The sequence below is a fragment of the Lipophrys pholis genome, assembly GCF_963383615.2.
Source record: "Lipophrys pholis genome assembly, chromosome: 13".
Lineage (NCBI taxonomy): Eukaryota > Metazoa > Chordata > Actinopteri > Blenniiformes > Blenniidae > Lipophrys > Lipophrys pholis.
The window spans coordinates 21,941,975-21,965,658 of record NC_137632.1 but is presented as its reverse complement, the minus strand read 5'-3'; the positions used below and the strand labels follow the sequence as shown (position 1 = coordinate 21,965,658).

Below are 23,684 nucleotides of genomic sequence, written 5' to 3'. Positions count from 1 at the left end.
GCGATACTCTTAGCACTTCATCGCTCGATGTAACTTGAGCCGCGGCATAAAGCGAGCCGTTAAAATGCACAGAGACCAGATGCATTCAGGCCCCTGAGAGGAGCGGAGTGGGAGATAATGGCTCGGCTCTAAGTGAATACCCATGTGAAAAAGGCTTTTTACGAAGACGTGCGCGCGGGCCCTGAAACACACGGAGTCCGACCAGAAGGCTGACACCGATACCATCATGACACACGCTTTGAATCAATGAAATACATTTTTGATGGGACAAGAGTGTGTCTTGCTCTGTGCTGATTCTCTGAGGTAAACGCAACAGACGGTCAGCTGTATCAGGGGAGAGGAAGTCTAAAGGTTGAAAAAAATAAAATTAAATCAATGAGCTGGAACCAACCAAACTCAAACAAAGCACAAACACAATTTTTTTTTTTTCTTTAGCTTGAGTGATGTATTTTTAATGCCACTAAATATTTCATACAACTTTAACATCTCCGTTACTGTAATATTCTTGTGTGTAGTTGATATGGTGACTGTATGCAGGCATTGTGGGTGCTGCGAATGATGCCGTTCCTATTCTTCCAAGACAAATAGAGAGATTTAAAACACTTATATCAGACCGAAGATCTTGTTTTTAAACAGAATATGTATCGAGTCAAAAAAATGTGCAAGTTTGAACACTTTTCTCTGGGTCCCTCATCAAGGGGGTTCTTGTGAACTTAGGCCTCATTTACACAACAACGTTTCAAGTGAAAACACATCATTTCAGAGACGTTTCTCAGTGTTTTGAAAACGAGGTCTGCTGACACGGTGACGGCAGAAATGCTGAACGTTATGCTGTTCGTATGTTAGGTACCGAGTTGGTGCTGTTATTTGTTTGTATAATAAAACCACACACACGTGCGAGCAGAGAACAATACACTATAATCATTAAAAATGCCAAGTCAGACATTCAACTTTACACCTCGTCTATAAAGCTACCAAGTCCCAGGAGAATATGGACTGGCAGTGTGGTTAGATAAAACAGGAAGCTGGCCTCGAGGCGCACAGACTATTCGACAGAAGACGGTTGGCTTTGGCACGGAACTCAAACTTTTAGAGAATCTCAAAGAATGAAGAGATTCAGAGTGGGCCTTAATGTCAAAATAGAAATACTGCTATTGATTTGTCAGTGACATGTAACGTCACAACCCTGTAGGGCGGCTGTGGCTCAGTAGGTAGAGCAGGTCATCTTTCAATCTTATGATTCACGGTTTGATCCCAAAGGAAAACTTTGGTCTGAACGTGTCCTTGGGCAAGAAACTGGACCCAAAATTTTATGGCTGCTGCCGTCGTTGGTGTGTGCATGAATTGGTAAACCGTCACGTAAATCTGCGTTGAAATTTCTCAAGCGGTAAAATGAACTATAAAGAAAATTAAGTCTGTTGATTGAATTCCTTTCAAATGATTAAAGTGATTTGATTTTCAGCAGGAGTCTTTATATGCGAAGCTTGTATGTTGGCTCCAGGGTCCTCGCATAGTCCAGAGAGTTTGCTTTGGGTAACTTTGACTCTAAATTGGTGAGACAGTTTGCATGTCTTTCGAGGCGAGCTGTGGATGAATTTCGAGATTTGTTCAGTGTTGCTGTACTTTCATTAACAGCTGAAATATATTCAGACCCCAGCAAACCTCACTTCTGTAAAATCTAGGAGTAAAGCTTGAAAATAATCAGAAAAACTGTATTTCTAGGTCACGAGTTATCTAATTTTAGCAGGATGTGTCTCTGTGCAGTCGGTCACATTTGACTGAGTTCCACTGAAGCAGAATTCAGAGAAAGTGTGGATCTGATCTGCTGATCAGAGAATGATATCCAGGCATTGATATCCAGTTCACCTGTTAGATTATGGATGTGAAGAACATTAATTTCAGAGAATCTCCGGCATGGTAGATTAATGGTAAAAATCAGAAGAGCTTTGTAATCATGAAATCGGGGCTTGACTGGGGGCTCTTTTTCTGTATTTGAGGACAGACTCAATTTAGCTGTATCATTAGAAAATGTATGGTAAATCTTACTGTTACTGAGTGATAGAGAAATAACAGAACAGATACATGGGATACTGATAGAAAACCTATGCAAGTTGAAAAAGAATATTAAAACTCCCAAGTCTTCTGAACCTGGTTCTTCTCCTAGTGACATGGTAAAAGGTGGACACAGGCAGAATTTCCTAAAACAAGAAAGCTCTAACTTGCTTAAGTCTGCTGAAACGAAACCAGTAATAATCATTTACGACTACGAACAGCATCTCAAAATCACTATGAGGTTAAACAAGGCCAAATATTTGGGCAGAGCCATGAAATATTAGCATTTCACAGAGAAAAAAGTTGAGCGTTGCTGCCAGAGATCTCTGGCAGTAGGAAGCACCAGTGTATCAAGATTCGACATGGTATCAAAACCTTGGGGTTACGTGACTTGTTGAGTTGGACCCTTGCACCGAATCATCTCCAGCTTGACAAAACAGAAACAGCCTGTCAGACTACGGGGACAGCTCCACCCTCCACCCTCCACCTGTCCGCCGCAGGAAATGAGGCAAAAGAGATTTAAGACCCCACTGTCTTGCAGCCAGTTTTCAGGCCTCAAGAAGAGAAACAACGAACAGTGAATGGAAGTCGAAACTTTTTTTTTTACAAAAAAACAAAACAAAAAAAAAAAGGTTAAAAAAAGTAGCCTTGATGAACGAACGGCTTCTGCAGACATTGCCCTGCTTTACCTTTCCCCCCATTTCTGAGTCTGCAGAATTCCAGCAACCTTGGAGCAAACGGACACTAAATGTGCAGTGTTTCATGAAAAGTCTTAGCTTGAGGGTATCAGGCTCAAGTGAGAAGGGTTCATGGGAGATCAATAAAAACCTTTAGCATCTCTACAAAGGCAGAGGGTCGTGAAGGAAAAAAAAGACTGGCTTTAGGGAACCGGATAAAATGGCAGGGGAGATATTTTTACCTTCTTATCTGCCAAATGAAGGGTCACAGAGAGAGGATACCGAAAAAATAAAAAGAAATTTGTGAAAGTGAGCAAAAGAGAAGAAAAGAAATGCATCAATCCACGATTCCAGACATCTTTAGTTATAGGGCAGCTGATTAGAAGAAAAGCAAAACCTTTGAAGCAGAGCATTATTAACCTTACTGAGCTGCTGACATACTAGACTGCTTTGCGTGCACACACACACACACACACACACACACACACACACACACACACACACACACACACACACACACACACACACACACACACACACACACACACACACACACACACACATACATACACACACACCTGCTTGTACACCTCTCTGCCCTTCTGCCGTAAATAACACTTGAAGGCTGCTGCAAATGATATGACAGCTGTGGAGTATTGTTTTCTGCACTTTGTTCCCGTAAAGCCTTCAGATAAATAAATTGTTTACCTGTATGGAGTAGCCAACGCAAGCGGGGACGAAGACCGCAGAGTGATACAGGCAGAACTCATCTCAGTTAAGGCTCAGAACTCGAAGCTATTGATGTGTGTTGTGTTGTCAAATGAAGATCTAAAAGAGCTCTACTCGGAAGCCCTTCAGAAAGAAATCAAATAGACCAATCGCTGTAAGGAACATCATTTGTAGGTGCTCCAGATGTTGAGAGAAATGCCAGCCTTTCCAGGACTGACCGTGCTGGCAATTTTCTCCGGATCAAAAAGAGAAGTCTCAAAGAATTTTCAATATTGATCACGGTCGGAAGCGCGAGAGGAGATTGATTGTAAAGAACATCCGAACGATTGGAGAGAGCCGAACAGTCTGTGAACTTACAGTATATGTAAAAACTGTCGTCTTGTTCCAGTACCAGCAGACACGACCAAAGGCCCAGCATTGTGGTGGAAGTAATTTAGTATAGGGTTACTTAACTACCTAAAGAACCTTGCAATCATTGACTAAACAATTAATTATGCATCATTTTATGAAGCGCGATAAGATCGTTAGGAGTCACTCGTCCAAAGGTTGAGGATTAACTATATGTTTGGATGTTCATTTACATGGAAATGGACATCGTTTTCAAAACGTTGCAATAAAAACACAAAACTTTTTTGACAAACACACAAAAACGATTCATTTTCACTTGAGTCGTGGTATAAATGTTGCCTCAGGTAGGCTCATGAGCTGTATCGTGATTTTGGGCACACATGCAAACCCACAAGGAAGTGATGGAAGGAAGGTTCTTGAAAGTCAGGAAAAAAAAAAGAGAACAAATTCAGCCAAGATTCAAGCCTTTTTTACTTGTTGTTGGGTAGATTAGAATGCATGCAGGAAAACTCTCAAACACATTGCAACTGAAGGAATTTTAAGTAGCGCATAGGTCAAACATGTCAGCAAGTCAATTGACAATTATGCAAAAACGCCTACATCTAGTTATTTCAGCTCAAAAGGGCACGACTGGAATCTGAGGCCAAGGCCATAGTTTTTCCATCTACTCAGTTTTCTTTTCTTTTTTTTTCTACGCTCGACAAAGCTCACTTTCTTTGTGGTATTACCCCGGGTACACCACCTTTTATCTTTATGCAATCAAGGGGCACCGGATCAGCGACACACTGGCTTGTTAGAATATGTCAAACGTGGCCGCAGTTTCCATGAGCTTTGCACCTTTTTGAAAGAGTGTTAAATCAAAATCTAACTTTGCAGCAACGAGCTCGGCCCAGCAGGAGTCGAGGCTTTTTTTTAATCTCGCAGCCACAGCGGGTGGCGAACGCCAGGTTTCAAAGAAAGCTTTTCACTATCTCACCGGACAAACAGCACACTGGATAAAACAGTATGTCGTAAAACTGTGGTGAGATGATAAGTGGGACGGGCAGTGGAAATTACAATCGCACTTTTGTTGACTTACACTTGCCCCACGCGCATTTCATCTGATCCAATTCCATCAAACCTTTAAAATCTGGGCTTTTGTATTTCTCTGCGGTAAATATCCATACCTAATTAAATCAGGGCACGTTTCATTAAGGGGGGTTTAAGTCTCGCTAATCTGCTTCATTCAACTGCCTTCTCCCAGCATGCCTTTTATCTTGTAATTTTACACAAGAAATCACGATAGGAAAGCAATGAAAGGAGTTTAAAACACAGGCCTCTGTGTAAAGCCATGCGTACCTGACTTCTACCTTGAAATCTAAAGCCTCTTATTGGCACACCTCTCATCATACCTATGAATCTGAAACCTGACATCAACCAGAGTTTGCTAATTAGAAAATAACAATCCAACTTGGTCGTCTGTGCATCAGAACCATCCTAGGTTAAAATGTGCAGATTAAGTCCCCCCGGGTAGTGGTGTCTTGGACCCGTGCATGATAAGCTCCAAGCATTATTGGGTGTCCATTTTTTTCCACAGTATGCCCATATTCTATGCACAAGTCATAACCCCTGATTCTATGTGTGAAATTGTGGAAAAATAAATGAATAAATGAAATAAAATATCTGTGTACTTGCCATCGTTATAGCGTATTGTTCTCTGCGTGTGTGTGTGTGTGTGTGTGTGTGTGTGTGTGTGTGTGTGTGTGTGTGTGTGTGTGTGTGTGTGTGTGTGTGTGTGTGTGTGTGGTTTCCATGTAACCATTTTGAAAATGTTGCCGCATAGTTCCTAAACGACAACACAAACATTATGCGTTTTCACTTGACATATCATGTAAACTGGGACTCAGTATCTTGTTGTCTATTTTTTCTTTTTTTATAACGCTACAAATTTTTTTTTTTTTAAATTTAAAAATCACTAGGGCAAACATGCCTACGGGCAGCAAATCTGACAAATGGGGGGAGGAGGGTGACGACTTACGGCCCAGCAGCCCCACTGTGCTGTACATGCAATATCTATAATGTAGTGTCACCTCAGCGTCAAGATCTCCAGTGATCAATAACATATTAGATTATCATTACCCAACGTAATTGCTTTAAATTCAGAGACTTTTCAAATAATTACAAATGACAAGAGGTTTTCTGTACACAGAAAATGAGCGTGATATTGATGACTCCTCTGTACTGTAACGTGGGATTATTCTTACACCGTCTCGCTGATTTCTATAGTCTGCTGATAACCCAGAGGGGAGCTTCCTCAATCATCAGGCAGACATATGGCTCCAGTCATCCGTCGGCGCTCCGGCATCGCGGTCACACAAAACGGTGATTAAACACGCCATCAACATCTCAAACAGTGTGTCGGTTCGAGCCCCTCTCACTCTCTCCGTTTAACGACTTCCTGAAAGTTGCGCGGTTCACTCCGCGGAGTAAGTTGGAAAATGCCATGTTAGCGCTTGCCTTAGCTTAACTCCCCGTCCTTTGGGGAAAATAAGACTGCTGGGTTTGTTTCGCTTCGCTAAGCTAATGCTTAACGGCTCCTCACTGTGCCGGGGCTAGCGCCTGATGTGAAGGGAAAGTGGTGCCATCCTGTGCTAATCAGCTTTCGCCAGCTTTGGACTGCTGAGAGCGCTTCCTTTTATCGACTTTTAAATCACAACTTCCTTATCTGTCGGTGACATGGCGGTAATAGAGAGCGGAAAGGGGCGAGGGCACAGCGAGCGTTAATTAGCTTTATTCCTTTCTGTCCAGTCAAATTGATCAAGCTAAAGGCTAAAACACTCAACTTTGTCAGATGTCACAAGAATAAACCACTGATATAGCTTCTGAAGCGAACCATTCTCCAAACTCACTTTCCTTTCAGGGCAAAAGGCAGAAGGCTTTGAAATCAGATGGTGTTTGCTGATGCCTCAGTGTCAACTCCTAGCATGAAGCTGGCACCTCAGCGGGCCTCCTGTTTACTGTTTGCAGACTCACACGTCTGGCCTCTTGGCCTCGGCAGCGCCTACGAGGCTTAATGGGGCCATGTGAAACTGCGAGGTGGCGCGGGAAGGATCCCGGGTGTCCCTCTTGGGCAGCGAGCACAATATGAGATCTGGTAATGTGACGAGATGGGACACTCACAGGTGTGACAAGATCAAAACTGACGGAGGGGAAACGTAGGAGGGACGGTACTCTATGACCCCTTTGACCCGTTTGTGACGCCACCTCAACGCTCAGAAATCTGCTGTGAAAATCATAACTACAGGAGACAAGCGTCTGTGTTTTTATAAATCCAAGTGGACGTGACGTTATCATGAAACTTTAAAACAACATAAAATATTCAACGGCCGGGGTAACATTCAAGGATATCTCCAAAAACACAGACATATATACAAGTGGTAAAGTTAACAACTCTGCGGTGCTTCTTCCAGCTTGTTGTTTTTGTTTGAGCTCTCATGTTTTCCTCCTCAGTCACCCAGCGCTCATCAGCATTATTCCCGGCAGTGGCAGAAATCTACTTTCTGCTAGGAAGCTCTGATAAACCCATCGTTCGCCGGCTAGACGGCACCAAAACAGCCGACAGACAAAGTCTGCGACTGGCTGATTAGCATAACCGAGTATTTAGCCGTTAAAGAAACAGATATCTCGCTTCAGATTTTGCCGGGGGCCAAAACAGAGCCGACAGGGGAAGTGTAAACGTTGGGGGCTCCATTCGTCAGGTCACCGGGAAAACATGGAATTAATGCTAATGCCTCCGCCTCCGTCTGCAACAAAGCGTCTGTGAACGCCACGCCGATGTAAACTCAATCTGCTGATGAGGATCTCGTGACATGATGATTAGTAGGATAGGATAAAAGGAGTACGAGATGTGGTGGTTGTTGGAGGTTTTTACTTTATGAATACAAGATTGGGATTTTGAATTTTTTTTTTTTTAACCCCCAGGTGTCTGTTCCATGATATCTCTCACTCGGGTAGGGAAACAAGTATTGGCACAGGCGGGCTGACATATATCCATTACACTGGGTGGTGTTGCCGCTAATGGGATTTTGGAAGATGGAAATGGAAAGGAGGACATAGAAGAGACAGAAAGAGAAACAAGGGATGAGAAAGAGACCGTTGGGGTTGTTCTTTTTTTCGCCGGCGAGCATGTGTGATAAAGCAGCTGAAGCGTTTCCATTCTTCGCTATTAGTCTCTCGTATCGCCGGCTTTCACGGTCTTTCGGCATATTTCACCACTGCTCTCATTGGTGCGTTAGCCATGCTGAGAGTATCAGCTAAATGGCTAAGTGCTGGAGAGAGCAGAGAGGAAACACTTCAGAAGTAGCGGCCTACCGTACTTTTCCACATGATGGGCTTCGGTGTAACACTGGGTTATATAAGAAAAGCTTCCACGTAGCCAGGGGCTTCTTTAGTGAGGGGAGCAGTGGAACTCAAGTTAACAAGGGCACAAATGTGAGGAGGGCCATCCAAAAACCTGGAGGAGCTCGAACGAATGGCTTTTAACAGTAATTTATCAAATGTCAGGTTTTAAGAAAGACCAACAGAACGTTTAGAAGCGCCGGGCTACTAATTAGACCTGCGTGGACGGAGTTTGCCTCCTCATTGTGCTGATATTTGTGGCGGGAAATCCGGGGTGTAATAGTGGAGGAGAAAAACATTTTCCACCCTTGAAATCACAATAAGTACCTGAATGGGAAGCACAGCTGGCAAAAAGAAACAACAATTATCCTCTAATTCTTCTCACGCTGGGAGTTTCCGGTACTGGAATGAGACCGTGTGCAGTATAACGTCTTACGATTCAAAGTGTTGCTCGCTCACTGAGGAAGGCGGCTCGTGACAAGACGACAGAAAGGGTAGAATAGAATAGAATCTTAATTGTCATTGTTTGATTTGCAATTGGACTTAAAGTTGGGTCGGGTGCAATAGGTGATATCAAAAGACAGCTAATGGATATTTAAAAAGAAGCGCATGCACATACTACACATCCATGATTCACACAGCTCCATTGATGTACATTCATCCTCGAGTCAATTTTGGCTGCAGTTTTGTAAGTACCTTAGGTCCAGTTTATAGCGGAAACGGAAAACTTTTCGAGCGTTTTGGGTGTCCGTTTTCATGACAGCAATGGAAACGGCCACTAAAAACACAAGCGCACCACGGGCACAGTAAATATTTACACACACGTGCGAGTAGATGAACAAAAACAACGACGTTTGCCTCCCGAGTGACATAACTCCCAGTCCATTTTATCCTGGGACATCGCAGTTAAGGATAAGTTAAGGATATCCGCTAAGTCCAACTTCCTCGTCCGTCCAGGGGAATGTCCGCGTATTAGTCATTGCTAATCCTAATCGCATATTGTTCTCTGCGCCCGTGTGTGTGGTTTCATTACAAAACATAATCCGACATCGTTTTCAAAACGTTGCTGTATAACCCGAGACACTTTTCTGAAATAAAAAGGCAAAAGTGAAGCGTTGACACCTTAAGAAAAACGTAACCTTTGATTTGTTGTGCAGGCCTTATATATTATATTTTAAATACCTGGTGAAGTTTCATATCTGGTTTTAAGGCTTTTGTGTCAGGTCTCTGTGTCTGTCTGCCCCCTGTGTGACTCACCTCATGTTTTCAATTATTCTATCACTTTCTTCCCCGGCTCATCACTAATGTGTATCACCTGTGGTCTTCCTGCCTTCGCTGTGTATTTAAAGCCCTCTCCCTCTGTTGTCTGTCGGCTCGTCTTGTCGTTCCTGTTTCCTCTGCGATTCCTTGTGTTCCCCAGATTATAGTTTATGGTTTTTGTGTTCTCTGCCCTTGTTTGTTTTTTTCCCCCCAGGACTATTAAACAAATAAACGCAGTTCTTTTATGGAACTCTGAGAGTCTGTGTTTGGGTCGACCCGCATCCATGACATTTTGATGCATGGTTCATGATTTTGATTTAACTTCACTACACCTCACATAAATTCAGTAATGAAGATGCAGGGGTTTTTTGGGGGGGGGGGTTTCAGGTTCCACTCTCAAGTTCCCTTTTTTATCAGGATTTTTTTTTTTTCTCAGAAATTATAAGAGGGGAGAAAGTAAAAACAACAAAAAAAAAAGGCATCTCCATGAACGACAGACTCCTCCTCCTGCTTTCTCTGCACCCACTTTGAGAACCAATGATCGAAACAAAGAAATGCTTACTTTGCTGGGTTCAAATAGCCCGTGTGTGTGTGTGTGTGTGTGTGTGTGTGTGTGTGTGTGTGTGTGTGTGTGTGCGCGTGTGCGCGTGTGCGTGTGTAGGCTGTTCATTCTCCCTTATGTGTGTGCTTTCACTTATTTCCATCTTTTATTATTCTTTTTGTCTTTGGGCCATTGCAGCCTAAATGCAAGATTTTTATATTTTTTTTCTCCAACCATTTCATTTCTGTCAATGCATTTTTTTTCTACGTCTTTATCTCGAGGGGTCACAGCACCATTTGAATACAGACTGAGAACACATCGGATTTAATTTCACTTCCATATTAATTTTTACTGTTTCACACCTCATCTATCACAGCTCTTTTTTATTAATATTATTTTTACACTAATGTGACAAACTAAGACGGCAGTCCTTCCAGTCACGTAAGAGTTGATCATTAACAGCAGTGTGTTGCTTTGTGCCGTATTTGCATAAAACCAGATGAGCACCAGCAGATTAAAAGCTTTTTAAAAAGCATCGCTCCAGTCCCAGAGATAGTACATCTGTTTACTTTGACCTTGTTCTGGACGAACGCCAGAGTCGACTGTAAACCAAGACACTGCAGAGAGAATATCGAACCAGCGGCGCGGCCTGTCAGAAGACTGCACCAACATCCCTGTTTAAACCGTGAATTAAGTTCTCAATGGTGCTGCTTGTTGTACGGGAAGACAAGGCGTCCTTATCCCCCCCTCACCCCCCCCCCCCCCACCCACGCTTCAGAAAGATACTGCAATCCCTATCACACACACTGGCGTACTCTCATCACATGTCTGGAAAAAGGACCTCAGACACAATGAACAAACAGGTAATTTAAAGAGGCTTTATGTGTCTGCGCACGGCCCTGCCCGCAGGCACACACACACACACACACACACACTGCTACAGTTACTACGGTAACATTTCCTCCCCGATCTCCACACGCTCCCTCTGCTGAGCTCTGCCCATTCGAGGGGTCTTTTTAATGGACTTCTGCCGGCTGCCTGTCAGCGAGGCCGACTGAGTCAGCAATTGTTCAACTTGAGAAAGCGCCACTATCCTGGCTTCGGCACCGATTCACACACGGTTGATACAAAAAAAACAAAAAAAAAACCACTTGCTTCACCTTGCCAGCAGATTCACTCACATGACCCAGTAATATCTGTATTCTTCTGGGGGCCAGCTGCACCTTTTCTTAAGTATGAGCTCATCCATGTCAGGTTGTCAGTTTGGGATTAAAGACATCACACTGGGAAACCTTACTTACACATATACTAGTTAAATAGAACAGTGATTCTCAACCTGGGGTCATCAAAAGACCACTGGGCTTTGACTGCTCTGAGGTTGTGAAAATTAGATTTGCACATGTCAAATCTCCCATAGATCTTCATTACGGATTAACCAAAGGCCATCGATCACCCGGACCCTGTCTATGACGGTATTAGTTCCCCTCCAGGTCTCTGCACTGAAGAGTAAGACAACTTTGATGTTGCTATTGAAGATCTTCAGCTTGGTCTTAAGGCTTAAGTTTCTGGTTCTCCATATGACAGAGATCAGTCGGGTGATCTAATTGTTCAGATTGATCAAATATATGTTAAAACTCTCTTTCAGCATGGGAATATATCCTCATTCACTTTATGAGAAGATTTTGAATATAGTTAAAAGAACAAAAAGTAAAATTTTCACATAATTGATCAGATGTAGTTATGTTCTTTTTTGCTTTGATAGAAGCAGGTTAAAGGTAATAAGTGGAACATTTACAGGTCTTTATTACAGCTATAAATGTGCTCACACTGGGTTTTTTTTAATGCTATATTCATAGCGTGCAAAGCATTTTTTATATATTTTTTTAACCTTATAATGTGCCTCAGTGTGACTTCACGCTTGTTCAATTAGGCTGAATTCACCTTTCAAGTGCACAGGTTGTTCTGTTCAAGCTGTGGATCAGTACAAAAACCACTATTCATGGAGGAAAAATGGACAAAAAACAGACATATTGCAAAGAAAAGTTTCATTCTGAAACTTAAATCTCCCCAAAACAACACGATTGAAGTCTCTTTTGCTTTAAGACTATGACAGATAATAGACACACACTACTGAAATCATACAGAATAAATCCATACATTTAAGCCTACGTTTATGCATAAGATGCACTTAGGGAGCCTTGAAAACGATGTTTCTTTACACAAAAATGACGGAATTGCTGTAAACGATGTTGTTAGCATGCCAGGCCATGAACTGCTGCTGTTGGATGATTTTGTAATGAACAACCAAGTTGGATTACTGAATTATACTGAACTATAAAACTACCAAAATCAATGTGATTTGTACAATAAAGGACAATTTTGCCTGTCAGCATTTGGAACTCTGAGACAGCTGAAATTGGCCTTGTTACATTGCTCCTGTCATAACTTCTACAGCCACTAGGGGTCGCCATCCTTCCAACTTTTATTGGAGGAATTATGATGCGTTTCTGAAGCCAGCAGCTGTAATAGATCCCTACAGCATCATATCTAAGGGTCTAATAAAAACCCACAAGAGTTTTGTTTTGAAAAGTAGTTTTTTTTTAAAACTACTACTAGCAAATACATATTTTCTAAGCATTATGAGATCTTTTTATTTATCTTTAAACAAACAATAGGCCATCTGAGAATACTTTACAACTGAAATTCAAACAAAATCAAATGAGAGCCAAGAAGACAATCAAATAAAGAAGATAGCAATCCTAAGACTGGATTTGAACTTCACATCACTTCAACACAAACCTCAGAGAATTTCCTTTCTTTACAAATCTGGCATTTTATTTAAAGACAATATCTCCACTGACGGGTGTTAAGTTCACACAGATATTTAGGTATTTGGTTTTGCGAATTGTTTAATGGGCTTTGTAATATTTGAACCCTTTGAAGCTTGTTGCTTTCACTGTCAATATCTGTACATATAACTCATTTCTCCCCACAAAGCAAACATGGTAAATGTTGCAGACAGACAGCAGCTTATGTAGATGTTCAGCATGAATTACCTGTTCAGGTTGTACGTAATTGTTCTGTTTTTCTTTTATTTCTCCAGTTTTTACTTCATTTTTTTGTGATTCTCTCAGCTTTTCACTGTAAAAACCTGAAACCTTCAGACATACAACCAAAAATTGGATCTTTTTGTTTTTGTACTTTGAAAGTAACTTCCTCACTCTGCTTTAATATTAAGCCACAACAGTCACATTTTTTTTCTGATATGTTTTGTGTGATAAAGTGTACACATAATTCTACATTATGTGAACAAGTCAATAAATTTAAGCAATAAAAAAATGTGAAGAGTCCCCATTAATCAAAAAAAAAGAGTCTGTCCTTTTTAGTGAGCCGAGCCAATGGAGCCATGAACCGGAACACGAGTGCCAAGCGATTAAAAAAATAAAATAAAAAATCTACCTTGTCAGTATGTTGACGCTGGGAAAATCATTGCCATGTTAATTCATAGCATTTAGCATGCTAACATTTATTAATGAGCACGATGGATCAGATAACCCAAGCCCAAAGAGGGAGAAGCTTTCCGCATTACTTGGGATAAAAAAAGACACTAATGGCCTCTTAATCCCTTATAGGTTAATCCCCCATACTGTTTGAGGAAGATAACAAGAAAAAGTACCTTCACAATCCAGCTAAAAAAAAAAAAGAAAAGAAAAACCGTCTCTGAAGAAGATGTGTGATTAAGTCATTCAATTTTCTGCTTTGTTGAGCATGCCTCGTGGCTACAGTGTCACAGTAACCACCTACGACAACTTGCCCAGTATTTATAACGTGTGCCTTTTGACATTTTCTTAAACATTGCACAACCAAAGGTCACAGCTGTCGAAATGTCTCTGCGTTCCCATCTAAAGCAGCGAGTTGAAATAAACGGTACAATTATCACTCGGTCACCTCCGCCGGCCTCTCGGCCAAGCGCCGCCTCGGTTTCCCTTCTGATGAGAGCCATATCCTCCCGGTGTGGACGCCTCGCCGCCACCGCGCTGGTTACATGAAGCTCGGTGATGTTGCATCATTCTGTCAACCTCTTAATTTCATTTCATACATCAAGCGGTTTGAGCAACTCCTTTGAAGGCTGTTATCATCTCATCTAATCCTTGTATTATGCAAGAATGGGAAGGCACCATTAATCATGAGGAGGGTGCGGTTTGTGGAGAAACTACAAAATGATCAAAATGGAAACGGATGGAAATGCAAACGTGCACATGTAAGGAAGGCAAATAAAAATCTGAGCGCGAGACGAAGTGTAACAGGTACGACGGTTGCAGTAACGAACGACGACGACGTCATGTAACACTGGCTGGGTATGAATCAGGGCTCTTTTGATAGGCGGTGCATCTCTAGTTGTAACACCTTGTAGATGAGGATCCACCTACCTGAGTTACACTTACACCACAGATACCGTTTCCTTTTCGCTATGGATCTAATCAGCTTGGAAGTTTCTGGAGAGTAGGTCCAAGTTTTAAGCTTCCCATTTGCTTTCACATGCATGCTCACAGACAGCTGTGCAGCAAGTACCGGGACCGCCTCCTCCTCACTCGAGGCTATTCGCGGTCGTCTGTCGGTGCATATGTTTGGTGTGTACTGCAGGGGTGGGTTGCTATCCAGCTCCCCTGCATGTGTTCCCCTGTGTAGGTGCTATAATGAAAATTATACATACCAGCAGGGCAGTCTCCTTCGGACATAATCAGTACTTCCGACTGCTGCTTGCAGGAATCCCTGCGAAGGAAGCACTCGTTCTGGTAGTTCTTATTGTTGGAGCCACACACTGGGGCGTAGTCATTGTTGCACTGCAGGGGGGAGAGCAGAGAGCAGAAGAGACATGTAAGGATCGCAAGAGGTCAAAACAAGGTTATCTTAGCATGTGCATGTGTCCTCGAACGCGTGAACATTGTCAACATTCACAACTGTATGGATGCCACGGTGTTGATTTAGTGGTTTAAACGCTGAAATTTTCCACTGACTGCAGACACCCACGCCGCTCACTTCACTAAACTGCTGCTCGCAGTCGTATAATTAACTGAAAGTGACCGACAACAGTGTGCGTGGTGTTTCTTCAGAAGCCGAGCGAGAAGTCTTTGACAGCTGTCTCTCCAGGAGCAAAGATCTCCTACAGAAGCTAAGACTCATTAATCATCAAAAGCTAATAACCCTGCTGCTGCAGAAGATAATCAGTCACATTATGGCTTTTGTTTAGTTGGACTCACAAATTTAACCTTCTAATGACCCAAGCAAGACGTATGGCAATTCAACTACTCGTTGACTTTCTACAATTGACAAAGTATTAGATCAATTGTTTGAAAAAAAGAAATTGTATTTTGTTCCTTCAAAATTGAGTATTGGATTTCTTTGTCTTGGTGCCTATTACCTGTCTGCTCTGCTCTGAGCTGATAGACCAGCGTGAACTGGGAGGCAGATCCAATAAGAATTCCCCTGAGCTCAGGGAAGATGGTTTTGTTGTGTTGGTTTTTTTTTTCCTCCTTCATGTGTTTTCCCTGTTTGTGGAAGGCTCTTTCCTCATTGGGATGTTGCTGTTTGGATGAAAAGCCTCCAATAAAAAAATGGTCTTCAACTTGGCAGATCTCTTCCGCCAGTGTGTTTTGTCTTCCTGAACATCTCATGGTAAAGGTAGTAGGAACTATTTCTGACACCTTCCAGTTTTACACAAGCTTTGAATAATCTCTTGTTTGACAGTCTGTCTATTCAACCAGGTAAAGTAAAGGCACATTCACATGATACACAAATTAAGAATTGGCTATAGACATTGAAATCACTGACAAAAGTAGAAATAGGTTCCAGAAAGGCAAACACTGAAGACAGCCATCACATACATGCCCATGTGGTCCATGCGCTTGAGTTAAAAAAAAAAAAGTTGACCCTCTCCACTAAGCTGAGGCTTATGACACATTTACAGTTTTTGCATATTTGGCAGATTTATATTTCTGTGTAGGAGTAAAAATGAAAGTACAGATGCTTTGCTTGTCAGTGACTTTGCACCTTCTTTGTTAATGAGCGTATGGGTTTTGTGTTTAAATCTGATACATACATAAACATAATGAGCTGTACATATCCAAGAACATGAAAAAACATTAGCTGAATAATTCAGAATGAAAAGCTCGAGGCTGTTTTTGAAGATCTTTAACCCTAAAGCAGGTATGTTTTAAAGACAGGATTTAATACAATTTCTTTTTGCATTGTAGATGTTTCAATGGGTCGTTCTCACACTGCTCACTTCGAGTTGCTCCACTGGCAAAGGAAGAGGTTAAGTGACTTGCTCAAGGGCACTCAGCAGAATAGCTGCTGAAGCACATTACTCATTCATTTCCTCACATGGTTTGCTGGCTACGGAGCACATCAAGATTTTTAAGATGACTGATGACTGAATCGTACTTTTTTTTTTTTGCCTTCTTTCCAATGGAGGACAGATATTCATTTGATTTGATATTGATTCACCGCTGCGACACAGCGGGAATAACAAATGTGATTATTGAATCGAGAAACATCAGCCCGGTATTCCCTGGGAAGAAGCAACGGTTATCAGAGGGTGCTGCACAATTGTTGCTCGGCCGCCACGGCTCGTAAACTGATTGAATTTAAAAAGTGCTGAAAAATGGAGAGCGTGTGACAATGTGTGACATCACAAGGACACAAGGCTTCGCCGGATAGTCCCCACTGGAATTAGGCTAAGGAGCTCATGGCTCTTTGTCTCCACTTCTGTTCGCCACTTTAAGTCTCTGACGGATTGCCAGGGAATCTGTTCTCTCTGGGCAACATCATCTGTCTGTGCCGTCACAGAAAAACTACATGGCTCGCACAAAGGAGACGCAAGTGTGGAGGGGCATTAACGGAAATCAAAGTCTGTGCATGTTTATGGGATGCAAACCTCTTATTGGCTTAGCTTGGGGCCTTTTTGTTTCGCTTCTCGGTAGATACAGAGTCCCATTGTCGTATCAGGGCAAGAGCAACCCATTGTGGCGCTTTGAGCTCCAACTTCTTTATGTTTCAAACCCATTTATGGAGACAATATTAACTGTTTTGTTAGCACCAATTACCCAGTCTGGCAATTGGTGATAACGCAACAAATGAAAGGAAAGTCAATAGCTGCATGTAAGGTGCTAAACCACCGGCATTGTCCGCTTTTTTTTTTGTGCGCCAATGCATGTTTTTGTGACAAAAAGCAAAAGTAGCAATAACTACAGCCGGCATTATTGGAGAATTTTGATTCATTTCTAGTCTAAAGGCTTGTTTTGTTTTCATGGGCACTGGTCCGTCATTGAATTCTGAGAAACTCCATGCTTTATTACCTCGTAAATTCTAAATGACAGCGCTTTCCTAACATTATGTATTTCCTCACGTCAATCATGGCTGCTGTCTTTGCTTCAATGAAATGTTCAAATCCCGGCAATGTTACCAGAACCACCTTGAAACTTGTGCGTCAATATTGGTTGACTTTGCCGTCTGCTGTGTGCCTTCTTGTTAATGTCAGCAACGTGGTCCTTGAGGAGCGAGATTTTTACATGGCACATGTGGCTTAGTTAAAAGGGAACCAAGTTGAGAACAGACAATCAAACTGAGACTCCAGAGAGGAACAGAGATATCACATGTTTTATCTCATGTTGGCTCAAAGTTTTGTTTTGCGATGTTTTTGTTTCTAAAATTGTTCAAGCCTTTATTTCTGAAAGACCTACAGTGTTAGATGGACCTCACTTGGCTTTCTATAAACATGATCCAGGTTAAAGGCAGATGCGTCAATCTGGCAAACCTGTGCAATGACTGATCATGACTGATGTTTACGACAGTAAAGAAAGAAGCCTTCAGAGTCTGAATAATTAAGGAATCACGACACTTTCCAAGGCATGGAAACTACATTTTGGATTTAGCTCATGGTCGGTGTGTCAGCCACAAAAATAACCACGGGAGCATCATAGCCATCAAGTGCGAGCACTGTTTTTAACAAGCTGAGCGGGAGGAAAGATGGACGATTACACATAGAACACAATGAAAGAAGGAGGAGTAAAGAGGGGAAAGAGAAACGGCACAATGGCTCGTGATCAAAGGGATTTAGATGTAGGAAGCGGAGAGGCGGTGGAGATGGCGAGAGGCAAAAAAAACCCAACAACAACAAAAAAAAAAGAAACAACAAAAAAAGAAAAACAGGAGTACATTCGGGCAAACTGGCCAGTGGAAATGGGTAAGACTGAGACAGAAGGAGGCTGGGGGGGTGTAATGAAAGTAAAGGGAAATACAGAAGTAAGATGCAGACGGCCAGAGACAGAGAGATGGAGCCCTGGCTCAACAAACTTGGCACGATACAAAAGAGCCATAGTGCCTCAAGAAACTGAAGCATACAGGGAAAGAAAGAAAGAAAAAAAATGAACATCACAAAATAGAAAAAACGAGAGCGAGAGAGAGAGAGAGAGAGAGAGAATCCCCTCAAAGGAGAGCAGGAGAATGAAAAAATGGCAACCCCACAAAGACGCTCTGAATAGCTTACTGCAGGGTCTGTTTTTTTTTTTTTTTTGGCCATTCCCAATCGTTGTCCTCTGCATCCCCCGTCCTCTCCTCTCTCTCTTTCCCTCTCCCCCTGTCTCTCTCTCTCACACACACTTGCTCCCATCTGGCTTGGACCGTCCTTAACCTGGGGACTCTAACTTTCTGCCAGACATGATGCAACAGAAGGGAAAGATGCCCAGCAGAACCCCGTAGGGGTGCGTTAAGAGTGTCTTCTCCTCTATGAACCCCCCCCCCCCCCCACCACCCCCCCCCTCCTCCCATCTCTTGATCTTCTACAGCACTGGGCTCTCAACCCTTGGAAGGGAGATGATGGGCTGGGCTTTAAACCCTCTTACTTTCTGGAAAGAGGCTTCACGTCTTGGTCTCACCCAGAAATGGCCACATGTGGTCTTAGAGGAGAGTCCCGTGGGTCCTACCGAGCACGTTTTCTTTGCATCGTTTTTTTACTTCAGGTGAGCAGAATCGTACAGAATACAGACGTGAGCAGAAAAAAAAAAAAAAAAGAAAAAGACTCAAAAATATCAAACAAACCAGTCAGAGAAGGTTTGAAACTTTGGACTTTTTTTTTATCTTGATGGAATCTTTCAAGAGATGTTCGACTGCTCTTGTTTGGGGGAAAAAAATAAATAAAATGTTGACACTTATCTCCCAACTTCTCTTTATTCATCTGCAGCTGCTCCTGACGTGACAGGAAGAGAGTTAGCCGAGGAGGTTACTGATTTGAAAGTTTCTCCACCGCCTCGCATTTCTTCACACGCCGCTCCTTTAGACAGCACAAGACCGTACCAGAGACAAAGGCGTTCTTGTTATAGCCCTTGTCGGGGCGCCGCCACTTTGATCCTCTATATCCTTGATAACTAGCAGCGTGTGATGTTGGCAGCCCGCAAATATAAGCTTCGTCAGCTGTTGCACTTTTTTTACTGTAAGGCGGCCCCGCGTGACTGTCAGATGAATAGAGACAGAAAAGACGAAATGTGTCAGAAGAAATTTGAGCAAGCGAGTGAGAGCTGAGAGGTGGGATCATTTGAGGGAAGAATTCTAGAGGAGAATATGGGGGGTGGGGGGGGTGTGGTAATGAGATGCGGTGAATGAGACAGAAGGTGAGAAAATTTCGATCCTCAACAATTCTCCGCAGACGGCAAAGTGGGGGCCGGTGCCCGGGGCCATATGGCACAGCCTTATGTGCCCGCTGGCTCGAGCGCTGCAAAAAGTCACAGACATTGCCCCACAACCCGGCTCTGATGGAACCCAGGCAGTTGTGTGGCCTCGCTATGAGATCGTAGCAGGAGAGTGTTCATGCTGCTGTGTGTCACTGCAGCGGTTAAGCGACGGGAACCGTATTGATACCAGTGAATATGTGTGCACAAGTACACTGAGGTAGGCACTTGTATAAACTTCTCTTCAGAGCTACACTAACATCATGTTATCCGGTATTGTCAAGCATCTACACCGATCCAGATTCCATTCTTCTCCACACTTGTTTTTTTTTTGTTTTTTTTGTCAAAAGAAATCTAGTTTCCACAAACCTCCTGCAGGGGCTGCTGTGGTTCTGCCTACCCTCATACACTCCCTTCATCTAATTTCCACAAGGTAAGCTTTGGAACCGCTGCCAGTACCTGTTGTCTCTCTACCTGCCCGGGATCCAGCACAGGCACACGGCAGCAAAAAAAAGCAACGGAAGCTTTCGCAACGTTGCCTGTGAAAAAAAATCTAAATCAAAATCTGCATCCTCTCCTTGCCAGGTCACAACACACAACAACGTAGGCCATCAAAATTCAGTCAGTGCCTCCATAAGAGAGCTCAGTGATTTTGACAGAAGTGCTGGCGGACAGAAGTGGAACAAAGACATGATAGGAAGAAGGAGATGTGGAAGACGAGCGGTAAAGAGAGGGAGATGACTATAAAGAGGACACAAGGGTGAAGAGGCAGGGTGAAGGTGGACGGAGAGGTTAAAAAGTGCAAGTGATGGGTGCGAGAGGACAATAGGATGAGAGCAGTGACTGCAGGAGCGAGGGGGGAGGGCGAGCGCGAGCGGCGAGGGATGGACGAGCACGAGAGCAAGCCGTGCGAGTGGGAGACAAAGGAGAGGAGCGATGCAAAGTGAAGGCGGGTGCACGCATCAGTGCATGACTACGGAGCGGAGGGAAGGAGCGTGCCAATTTGAGGAGGAGAGCTCTGAGAAATGCGGCAAGAACAAACATGACAGAAAATCAGCCTCGATAAGCGAGAAAACAAATGACGCATCCGTCCGTCCAGCAGAGCTCCCCACTTCGCCGCCAAAATCCCTGCAACCGCCACATATGCAAAATGGTCATCACTCCAAGCAACAATTAGTCACATATCGCAAATCCTTAATCACAGAAAGTCACACTGAGAGGTGTGTGTGTGTGTGTGTGTGTGTGTGTGTGTGTGTGTGTGTGTGTGTGTGTGTGTGTGTGTGTGTGTGTGTGTGTGTGTGTGTGGAGCCTCGCAGGGGATATTCTTATCAAGTGAGACAGAGATGTAGAAGTTGAACCAGAGATGAATAAAACTGAATATTACTTGACTTTACTTCCCTCCCTACAATCCTCCTGTCTGTCCCTTTCTCTCCTCTATCCCCTAACACCAACTGGAACAGCAGAAAGTCACTACCTTGTGTCTGGTTCTGCCGGTCTCTTCCAGTTAAAAGGGATTCTTCCCTAGTTCCACCGTCTCCTCTGCTTGCTCATGTGGAATTCTTGGTTTTTCTCTGTAAAAGTGCCTTGAAATGACAGTTTGATTTGGCGCTATAAAACTCAAATTGAATTGAACTATGAGAACATGTTTTCCTCTTTGACAAGAACACCTTGTGATGAATGTGTGAATACTATGGCTCAGATCGCAGTGCGGGTTGCCTTCGTTTGCAAGTTCGATCCCCCATCCCTCCTGTCCATATGTCGAAGTGTCCTTGCGCAAGACACTGGATCCCAAATTGCTCCCGAGGGATCGACTGAGCAACTTGCATGGCAGTTGCCAACCCTGGTGTATGAGTGTGTGAAAGTGACAGTATGCGGCACGTTTGGGACTGTTCAGTGGTAAACAGCCAGTGAAATGCAAATCTATACAGTACATTCTGAGATGGTACCAAGTACTTTATAATGCATTTGATAAAAAAAAAAAGTGTGAGATTGGAGATTTTAGTTCTTGCATGTTTTCTTGATATTCCTCAAGGAGAAAATACTGCTTACCCTCTCTACCTAAATCTACTAAAAGCTAAAGGCAGAGCTTGTGACTTGAATAGGAATTACTGGACGTGTGTACCTGATCACACAAATTACTACAAATTTCTGCTGAACATCGAGAATTGTCATTTACAATGTCTGAAATCATTTGCTTTGGGGACTTTTTCGCAGCCGTTATTGTGATGAAAGGCATTTCCACAGCTGGCCCCCCCCACAGTGTTTATTTGCGGACTTTATTACATACTTTCTGTGTTGCGTCCCTTCTGAGGTCTTGCGAGCTTTACTGAATCCCTTCTGTCGCTCTTGTTTATCCCAGTGTTTTCTTTGTGACAGATCATCTCTCATATTGAGTTTCTTTTTTTTCCGCCAAATTCATATTTATTTGCTGTAATGTGCGCTGCTATATTTGATAACTGCTGCCTAACTCCAGGGGATCACATTTCATTTTGTGCTTGTGGAATGTCAGCATTTCATCCAATCGTTTCATGGCAAAGTCGCCCAAACAACCAGGGAAATGATACAATTCCTAGCATGTTGCACTGAAGTAAACGACACTTAATGCAAGCAAAACTATCCTTTCTTAGTTGATTATCCACAAATGCACATGAACCTAAAATTTGTGTTGGCCTTCCATTTTGCACACGTTTTACAGGAGCTTTGTAAATATGCTGAAAATTCAAGCCATTTCATGTCTGGTGCCAGCTGGAGTTCAAACTGTAATAAATATGCAGGTTTTACAGTAAAAAACAAATATCTATCACATTGGAAAGCATGTAGTGCAGTAGAAAACACTCTGAGCCTTTAATGCTTTCATGTCCACATAGCTGAGTTTCCCTTTATGCTTCCCTGCTTTAAATTAGATGTAAGAGTGGTAAACGACAAAATCCTTCAAATGTACTTTTAATCATAAACAGTAAAGCATGTAGTATACGGAGCCAGTGCGGGGAAATTCATTGGCTGACTTTCCCTTCAGATCATTGCTTAAACACTTGATGTGGAATTACTGACAATCCTACAGTCATTGTGGTGGAATCAAATAACAACAGCGGAGCGATCCAAGACCAAGAGATATGAAACCGTTCCAAAGGTTTTTCTACAGACGATCCTGTTACAGACACGGAGGCGCATCCATTGTAGTGCCTAGTTTTTTCCCTCCACTCATGTCTTACTGAACCAGGGGTGTCAAATACGTTTTAGTTCAGGGGCCACATACAGTCCAATGTCTTGAGTGGGCTGGATCGGTGAAATACTGTCAACATAAATTCAATTTTAATGAGACCTTCTGTTGCAAAATGCAGTGAAATGTGAAAAAAGCTGGTGGATTATGCACGCTTTTACAAACTCACCCTGACAGCAGGGCTTTGAGAGTAATGCTGGTCTGCTATCTTTCATGGCAGCGTCACAAAATATCTACACGGGTCTAAGTGTTTTGTTGTGTCCGCTGTGTTAAACAAATTAGCAAAAAATAAATAAATTACAAAATCAGTGTTTTCTTTAACATTTGGTCCGATTTGCTTGTTGTTTTTGTAGGCCAAGTTGCAGGCTGGTTTTGGCCCACGGGCCTTCATTTTGACACCCAGGTTTAAACAATGAGTCGATTGCCAAAGCCTTGTACTGCATAGATACAAAACAAAGACGTCTGGGCAGAGATGCATCTTTAAAGAAGAGTGCATTTTGTAAAACGAGTAATAATTAGACTCGCATTTTAAGAACTAGTCCTTGGCAGCATCAGACAGTACATTATCCGAGCTTCAAAGTTCACGCTTCCCCAGCCCTCGTAAACCAGATCGTTAACGGCAACGGGAAGCAGATTATTAAAGAATAGATCCAAGTTGCATTTCATAAAGTGACTGATTGAAGTCAGCTTGAGATCATCCTCAAACTAGATCATTTATCCCACCATCTACATCATCGCCGTTCAACTCAAGTCTG

The 23,684-nt window shown here is 42.8% G+C and overlaps 1 protein-coding gene across 1 annotated transcript in view; it reads right to left on the bottom strand.

The window, feature by feature from the left end:
• Positions 1 to 23,684, bottom strand: part of LOC308118814 (tomoregulin-2-like) — a 147,642-nt gene that overhangs the window by 76,379 nt on the left and 47,579 nt on the right. Inside the window, exon 3 of the mRNA XM_080478412.1 lies at positions 14,699 to 14,828. Within this exon, the coding sequence (XP_080334538.1) occupies positions 14,699 to 14,828 (130 nt within the window). The remainder of the gene's footprint in view (positions 1 to 14,698; positions 14,829 to 23,684) is intronic.